Consider the following 8,982-nt stretch of genomic DNA (forward strand, 5'->3'; position numbering starts at 1 on the left):
CCCAGCCCAAGTTTACTGACATTTTTACTCATCAGGGACTCTCTACTTTGCTTTAAAATTATGTTTATTGTTTCTTGTCTGTCACCTCCTGCTAGAATGTAAGCTCTGTGAGGGGAAGCATTTAGTTTTGTCTGGCTTGTTCACAGCTCCACCTTCTAGAGCAATGCCTGTCGCAAGGTAAGTTCAAGTTCATGATAAGTAGACCAATGCCTGGTGTATAGTAGGTGCCCGATAAAATAGTTGTTGATGAATGAAAATAAGAAGGGAAATGAAATTCGTAGCACGATGGTTTCCTGTAAATTCAAAGCAAGACAAGGCAACAAGGCATTGGCATTTGGATGCATGGCGTCTGAGGCCATTTCTGCCAGAGCCTGTGGGGAGGGAGGAGACCAGGGATGACAGGTGGAAATAAAACCAATATAACGATAGCAGGGCTCTGCCAGGACTTGAACTTCAGAGCATGATTAACTCAACTCTCTTCACCTGAGATCTGATTAGGAAAAACAGGACTTCTGCATTTGCATAGGGTTTTCCAGGAAACAGTGTGTCTTTGCCCTCCCTGCCCCGGGCCTCAGCACTCTCCACTGGCAGGACCTAGACAGGAGGCAGGGTCACACTGCAAAGCTGGGAGGTCTCCTTCACACCAGACAGTGGATGGGAGAGTGGGTCAGGAACTGTTGGGATCCTCCCTGCCTGGTTTTAGAAGCTATAATCCCCCATGGCTAAGGCTGAGTGAGAGACCTTGGGACCATAAGCCACTAAGGAGACAAAGCTTATCTCCCTGGCAGGGGCGCTGCCTCTGCCCCCTTTACTTTACCCTTCTTGGCCCAGAGCCTGATCAGTTAGCCAATGATGGGTAAGATTCTTCAAGGGAGGGACGACCTAAGACAGGCACAGTTACGAAGGGGCCCTCAGGGAAGGACTTGGGGGGCTATAGAAAAAGGGGGTGATGGACCCTCGCCCCTTGGCTTTGACATAGCCTGAGTCCTCATTCTGTCTGCAAGAAGTCTCCTAATCTCATGGCTACCTTACTTCCCTGCCTGACTTAAGCCTGAAACAATGACAGAGGGCGGTGCAGTCCTGTGTTGGAAAGGGCGGATTCCCTGGCGCGATCAGGCCTAAGAAAGAATGCATAAAACACTGTGAAACCTGCTTTGCTAAGGATGCCCTCAGTTTTCTGATAAGGGTCCAAGCATGAAATGAGTTTGTTCCCTAAAATTTTATAGCCCTTTAGCTAACTGACCCTGACTCAGAATAAGCCCTCCTAGTTCTTTGTATGGTGGCCGGGGGGACCCTGAGGGCAGACCCCGCCCCCCCCACCCCCGGGAACAACATGTGTTCCATTCAGCCAGTGTCAGACCCAGCTCCTAGCTGTGTGCCAGGGAGCTGCTGTGCGCTTCTTTGTTGGATGAATGGAATGAACAGAGGGATGGAATTTAGGGTGATTCAATTTTTATTATCATGTGTCTGGTGTTTAGAGACACTAAGAGTTTTGACAATTGTCTTCTTTGGAATTGTTGCCAGTTTGGTGCCTTCAGGCTCCTACCCATTGTGCTGTGCGGGGTGGGGGGAGAACATCCAAGGGACTGCTCTGGGAGGGGGGAGCTCTGGGCCACGGGTCAGGACCAGGATGTTGGGGGCTTGATATTCAGGGTCTGAGGGAGCGAGGGGTAGGGGCCAGGGCCCCTGGGTCTCGAGTGGAGAGTGCAGGTCTGGGCAGCGAGTAGGCAGAGATGTCCTGTCGCACTGGCAGTCAGCCACCTCTCATGGTTTGCTGGATCCAGCCGTAGTACTTGCAGAGGTTGGTGTAGACTCCAGGGTAGCCAGGCAGGGCACAGCGCTCCATCCCCCAGGACACAAGGCCCTGGAGCTGCCCTTGGCACACAAGGGGTCCCCCAGAATCTCCCTGAGGGGGAGAAACCGATGGAGACGCCCACGGACAGACGGTCAGAACCATGTGCATGAAGAAGGCGAGAGAGATGGAGATGGGGAAGCACAATGGCTGACACCCGGGGGTGGGGGAGGGGGAGTGGAGGGACTCTGCAGATATCAACCCCGGGATTGGGGTCACTGCATTCCTTCTTTGGTTGCTGCTGTCTCTGGGTCTCGCTGAGCCCCTCTTTGTCTTTGCCCTGACTCTACAAAACCGTGTGTGTCTTGTCATATGTCCCTGTCTCTGGGGTCATCTCCTAGGGGTGGACTGGGATGTCCAGAGGCCCTGAGCACAGGTTTCTGGGTGTCCGTATTTAATGGTGACAATGACAGCCATGATCAGAGCTGTGGGCAGGCGCTGCTCTGCGCTCTCTCTGTGGACGTGGACTACCTCATCTAATTCCACCAACGGCTCCAAGAGGCATCACCTCTGCTTGACAGATAAGGAGACTGAGGCACAGTAGGATTAGGTCCATTGCAAGAGCTTACAGTAAGGAGGGAGCCTGGTTATTATAATCTCTTTCTAGGTCTTGGGGGACCTGGCTCTCTGATTTTCATGCTCCTGAGATGCTTTTGTACTGGGGTCCCAGCCCCAAGCCCTCCCCATCCTCCAGCTTTCACCCTGGGCCTCACCTGACAAGAGTCCTTTCCGCCACGGAGGACCCCTGCACAGACCATGCCGGCAGTGATGGCTCCGGGATAGGCATTCTTACACTGCTGGTCAGAGGTGATCTCGATGTTCACGCACTGCAGAGCGTTGGGGTAGCTGGCTGGGGAGGCACTGAGGGGTCATGACTTGGGTCTACCCTCCAACAGGACCCAGGAATATGGGGACCCACCTCCTCCTCCTTCAGACCCGGGACGCCAGCCCCCAGCCCCTCCCCCCGCCATCAGGACACAGGATTCCTCACCAATGGGGCTGGATGTGGTGCCCCAGCCGGACACGAGGCAGGAGGTGCCGGGGCTGGCGCAGTTCTGGGCCACAGTGATCGGCCTCACCGCCTGCCCCAGCCGTACGGGCCGACTCAGCTGCAGAAGCATCAGATCGTTAACGTTGGTCCGACGGTTGTACTGGGGATGTGGCACCTGGCGAACCACACGCAGCACCTGCTCGGTGGCTTCCTTCTTCTTCTTCAAGTTTTGCTTGCCCAGGGCAACCCACAGGTTCCTGGCCCATGACCCCCAAGAGTAGCACTGCTCATGATAAGGCCTGGAGACACCTCCCCACACTCCAGCCCCATCCCATTTAACTATGGGCTGAGCACTTGCTGGTCTCCTGGGCCCTTTCCCGTGGCCTGGATAGTAGTCTCTCTTGGCCCAGTCCCACCATCCTCCCCCTGCTCTCTTGAGCTACACTCCTAGGTCTGAGGGAGGAGGGGCTTCTGGCTTCTGGCTTAGGTGTATGGTGATGGTTGGGAGTTCTCGGTCAGCGCCAGGTTCTGCACTCTGTGTTCTAAGTCAGGTCCTGGCTATGGCGCTAGGCTCTAAATAAGAATTGATATTCTGGCTTAGGATCCAGGGAGGGTCCATCCTGGTTCTAGCCTGGCTTCTGGGTTCTAGACATTTTGGACTTTGGAATCTAAGCCAGGATTGGAGTTCTAGATTGAGTTGGGGTTGTGGCATGCTTTCCAGAAACTGGTGTGAGCTTTCAGTTTTAGGGTCGGTTGAGGGTTTTGTTTTGAGCTCTGCATTATAGCCGGAATCTGGGCTCTAGATACTGATTTCAGCTTTTAGTTTGGGGGTAGGGAGAAGATGTTATATTGACAAATGGATTAAGACCTGAGCCGTGGGCCCTGGCTGGTGTGGCTTAGTGGATTGAGTGCTGGACTGCCAGGCCAAGGGTCACCTGTTTGATTTCTAGTCAGGGCACATGCCTGGGTTGTGGGCCGGGTCCCCAGTAGGGGTTGCATGGGGGAGGGCAACCACACATTGGTGTTTTTCTCCCTCTCTCTCTTTCTCCCTTCCCTCTCTCTAAAAATAAATAAATAAAACCCTAAAAAAAAAAAAAAAGACCTGAGCCATGGATTCTGGATAGTGATATGAGCTCCAGTTTCTCGGTTGAGTTCTGGGTTCTTGCTTAAGTTCTGATCTATAATCTGAGTTTTAGGCCATGGCTTGGGCTTAGGGTTTTCAACATTGGTCTGAGTTCTTGAGTCTAGAGTGGGCTGTGTTTCACACTGAAATATAGTTTAGTTTGAACTCTTGGTTCTAGATTCTTGTCTGAGCCCTTGACCTCGGGTTAGGTTCTGGGTTCTAGATGGAGCCCTTGGATCCAGGTTTGCAGATGCTGGTTTGCCTTCTTGGCTTCATATTCTAGGCTCTGGGCTGAGTTCTGGGCTCTAGGTTCTAAACTTGAGCTTCAGTTTATGGCATTAGGTCTGGTTCCTTGGCAGTACGATGAGTACCTGGAGCCTGGCTTCTAGGTTTAGGTCTAGAATCTTAGAGGGGTTATGTGCCCTGCGTGGGGCTTCAGAATATGGTCTGCATTCTGAGATTTAGACACTGGGTTGAGGTCTGGGTTCTAGGCTGCTCAAAGAGGAGCTATAGACTAGACTCTGAACTAAACATTGGAACTAGAAGGGGCTCCAGGTTCTGATTCTCTCCTACACGCCGAGCTGTATGATCCATCTGTAAGCAGGGTTCTGGATTTATGGCTGGGCTGTGGGGTCTGATCCAGACTCTGGATTCTAGGCAGTGTTCCGAAAGGGGTCCTGGATTTCTGAATGGAGATCTTGGCCCTGGCCGGTGTGGCTCAGTGGATTGAGCACCGGCCTGCAAACTGGAGTCACCGGTTCAATTCCCAGTCAGGGCACATGCCTGGGTTGCGGGTCCCAGTGGGGGGCATTGGAGAGGCAACCACACATTGATGTTTCTCTCCCTCCCTTCCCCTCCGTCTATAAATAAATAAATAAATAAATACTTTGCTTCAGATTCAACCACCAGTCTAGAATGGGCTCTGATTCTTAGTCTCTATGTGGAGCCGAGCCTCTGTATGGATCTCAAGATGACACACTAGGTTCTAGGGCCCGCGCGGGCCTCTAAGCTGGTGAATGGGTTCTACACTGTCAACCTGCTTTCAGAATCTAATGTGAGTTCAAGATTTATGGCGGGTTCTAGGCTCTTCTCTAGACCCCCAGCTGGGACCCAGCTACTACTTTGGGTTCTGGACTGGGGTCCACGTTCTCAGCTGAGCTCTGGAGCTCCCGACTGGAATTCACTTGGCATGAGAATGGGGGAGGGCGTCACTCACCGGCGGGAGCAGTGAGCAGCGGTGATGACCCACCGGTCCGACAGCAGGGCCCCTCCACAGAGGAAGCGACAGGTGACACCCGCCAGCAGGGCTGCCTGCCACGGCTGGGAGTGCGGGATGCACGGATAGCCGCCAATTATCTTGTTATCCCCTTGGCTCTCTGCCATGGCTAGGAACAGGCAGGGGCGGGGCGGGCAAGCAGGTGAAAAAATGCCCTCTACCGCCCCAGAAATCTAGAATGTCCAGGACCCAAATTCCTTCTTCTTTGCTCAGCCCTTGAGCCACCACATCTGTCTGCCCCAGTCAATATGAGATAAGCCAACGGTGTCTGCCTCAACACAATAGGGTGCTTACTAACCCTGCTCCCTTATTGGATCCAGGGTCTTGCTTTGTGTTCTGCCCTCAACTGCATTCTGCAACAAATACTTCCCATTAATCCCTCAAGGAGCTCCCTGCCCCTTCCCCAAATTTCCCACACACCCACTCTTTATGCCCACCATGTCCCTGCCGTGAGCTTGCCATCCCATCATCACCGCCACCGCCACCGCCACCACGGTTTCCAACAGCGTGCCGTCTTTCCCTGTGCTAGTTCTTCCTGATGCAATGCAGAAGCACCCTGTGGCCCTCCTTTCTCTCATGACCCTAGAAACCTCCTGATACAACCACAGGTCAGCACATAAACCCCACTCCAGCATATTCCTCAGCCTTGATTTCCAAACTACCCCTCACTCCTATCATCACATCCCCCATGAGCATCCTGGGTCCCCAGGGCCACTTGCCCCTCCTTTCTCAGCATCTCCAGGGGACTTCATACCCTGTACCCCAATGCTATCTTACCTACAGCCAAGATCTGGAGTACGGCCAGCAGGAGGAACATTCTGGGGGCTGGGAGCTGGGTTCTGGCAAAGACGAAGAGAAAGTGAGGGAGAAGGAGGCTGTGAGAGACCCAGAGGTTGAGGGACAGAGACAGCAAGAGCCTCTCACACAGAGACTGAGACCCTGAGAGGCATGGATACTGGACAGAGTAGAGGCTAGAGGGAGGGCCTGGGGTCCTTGGAGGCTGGAAGGGGGATGCTGAACAAAGTTCGCGTCCAGTCCGGCCTTGATGTCTTCCTGTGTGGAGGAAGTGGGGGTGGTGCCTCACCTCCCTGTCACTCTGTGGAGGCCTTTTATCCCTGGTCTGGGCAGTTGGACCTGCCCCCCCCACCACACCCTTTTCCTGACATTTTTTTAAAGATTGCTTAGTTCCCATTCCAAGACTCGCTCCTACCATCTCCTCCCTCTCCTCTCCGGCCAGAGAAGCAGCCACAGTTGTTAGTGAGAACCCGCCCAGCCAGTGGCAAATATGTTATAATCTGAAAGGGATCCAGGGAGGGGGACCCCACGGGCAGAGTGAATGAGGTGAGAGGGCTCAGGAGAAGGTGCTGGGAGGGGCTGAGAGAGGGCGTGATAGAGGCTGGAAATGTGAGGGAAGTCACATACAGGTGGAGAGGCAGGGAAAGGCTGAGAAAAATACGGGCCCAGAGCGATGTGTGAAAGGCAGAACTGAGAGTGACAGGACAGGGGAGGCGGACGGAAAAAGAGAAGACCGGGAGGCACACAGAGAGAGATTCTTGGAGAGATGGATGGATGAGGCAAAGCAGAGCGAGAAGCAGAGAAAGCAGGGAAGAAGCTGAAGACAGAACAGAAACAGATACAAGGAAAGAGGAATAGGGAAAGAGGGCGAGATGAGGTGGAGGTGGCCCCTCCCCCAAACACACACTGGCGGAATAATGGTGGTGATGGTGGAAGGGGGTGCAGAGAGGCCAGTAAAGGAGAGCAGGAAGGCAACAGCAGAGAAAGAGAGAGAGAGAGAGAGAGAGAGAGAGAGAGAGAGGCAAGAGGGCAAGAGGCAGGGGGTGGGTAGGGGGAGCCAGCAGGGGCCGGACAGGATACTGGGCCATCCTGTCTCCCACCCTTGCTCACTTTGTGGTCCTCACAGTCCGCAAAGGTGGGGCAGGCAGGGGAGGCTCAGTGCAGAACTGGAGAGTAGGGTATAGAGACAGAGTAAGAGATGGAGACCCAGAGAGAGAGGGACAGGGTCCCAGAGAGAACACGAGACACAGGGCAGTGAGATGAGGAAGGGTCCCCAGATAGAGCCTTGGGTTTGGGGGACACATGCAAACTTGGGGCCCATCCCGAGTGCTCAGCCCCTCCCCCAGCCTCTTAAATTTCCTAATGACTGCAATTTGTCTCTGGGCCTGGGCAGCTCCTCCCTGGACCACCACGCGGTGACTCAGGAGGCTGCCTCTCTGTCTTGTCCCTCCCTCACAGGCCCATGGATGGCTCCCAAACCGCCTCCCGCCCCCCTCTGCCTGGGCTGCCAAGAGCTTGTCTCTGCCCCTGGGGACTCGTTCTGTGCCTCCGAATGCACACGCCCGGTTGGATCCTGCACACATCTGCTTCCTGTAAACGTGCCCCGCCGAGGGGCCCCGCTGCTTTGTACTGAAGGCCCTGGTGACCCCGAAGGGTGAGATGCCGAGCCCCCTTTGTAAAGAAAGAATTCTCTGGGAACAGATTGGTGCGAGGCCTGAGGGGCCTGCTCTGACATGGGTGATGTCCTCTGTATCTTACACAGAACCACAAACAGGTTAAAGTTACCTAGAAAGGCGCGTGCACACCTGTGCATACACGCACGGGCAGACAGATCAGTACACAAACGTACTGGGCGAGGAGTAACACCCGGAGTCTAGCGGGCAACACCGGTGTCCCGGGAACTGCCTGGGTCTGATGTCGGGCCACGGTTAACCAGATGGCACCCCGGGGAGCCACACGGGACTGCCTGCACTATTTGGGCAACTTCCTGTGAATCTATAACTATTTCAGAATAAAGAGTTAGCAACATAACAGCGTCTTCTGGTAAACACGAGCCTCCCACCCTAGTTTGAGCAGAAAGTTTGGATATGATGGACCCTCCACAGAGCTTGTTTCCAAGGTCTTCCTTGTGCTGAGAAGAACACTCCGCGGAAGCTGTTGGCCGCAGGGTGCCCATGGGAGACCAGAAGGCTGGGGATGCAACCGCAAACTAGGCTCATAAAGACCTTTTTGCTGCCCATCCCGGCCCTCAGCCCCATCAGGGCCACTCTCAGGGTACCCTCTCCCTTCCCGCCAGACTAAACCGTGCTCCTCACTCCACCCGCTTATAGGGCATGTGCTGAGACATGAGTGCATGAATGAATGAATGACCATATGGCCACAGCCCTTGCCTGCAGGGAACTCATGGGAGGGGGTGGGGTGAGAGGCTGGGAGGGAGCCTTGGATGAGCTGGAAGGAAAGTCAGGAGATGGGCGTCAGGGAAGTTGAGGTGACTCTAAGGAGGAAGTGGCATGGGTGGAGGTCAAACAGAGCTGGGCCTTTCAAAAGTTTAAAAAAATTAATTTGCACCCTGGCCAGGTAGATCAGTGGGTTAGTGTGTTATCCTGATACACCAAAGTTGTGAGTTCGATCCCCAGTCAGGGCACATACCAGAATCTACCTATGAATGCGTGAGTAATTGGAACAACAAATGGATGTTTCTCTCTCTCTCCCTTTCTCCTTCTCTCTCTCTCCCTTTCTCCTTCTCTCTCTCTCCCTTTCTCCTTCTCTCTCTCTCTCTCTCTCTCTCTCAAATCAATAAATAAAATGAAAAAGTTAAAAAAATAAAATATTAATTTGCTTTTTTATTGTAAAATATTGTAAAATATTCATAACCCACATTTCCTGTTTGAACCATGTTTAAGTGTGCAGTGCAGGGGCATTAAGTGCATTCACGCTGCTGGGTA

The 8,982-nt window shown here is 53.6% G+C and overlaps 1 protein-coding gene across 1 annotated transcript; it reads right to left on the reverse strand.

Annotated features, from left to right (window-relative positions):
- Nucleotides 1–1,445: 1,445 nt before the first annotated feature.
- KLK14 (kallikrein related peptidase 14) lies at nt 1,446–6,341 on the reverse strand. Its single transcript, XM_024566344.4, has 5 exons — nt 6,020–6,341; nt 5,183–5,351; nt 2,844–3,100; nt 2,566–2,702; nt 1,446–1,906 (listed from the first exon to the last, which is right to left on the reverse strand). The coding sequence occupies exons 1-5, from the start codon at nt 6,057–6,059 to the stop codon at nt 1,754–1,756; spliced, it is 756 nt and encodes a 251-aa protein (XP_024422112.1). The 5' UTR covers nt 6,060–6,341; the 3' UTR covers nt 1,446–1,753.
- Nucleotides 6,342–8,982: the final 2,641 nt, after the last annotated feature.

This window comes from Desmodus rotundus, chromosome 12 (genome assembly GCF_022682495.2).
Source record: "Desmodus rotundus isolate HL8 chromosome 12, HLdesRot8A.1, whole genome shotgun sequence".
Classification (NCBI taxonomy): domain Eukaryota; kingdom Metazoa; phylum Chordata; class Mammalia; order Chiroptera; family Phyllostomidae; genus Desmodus; species Desmodus rotundus.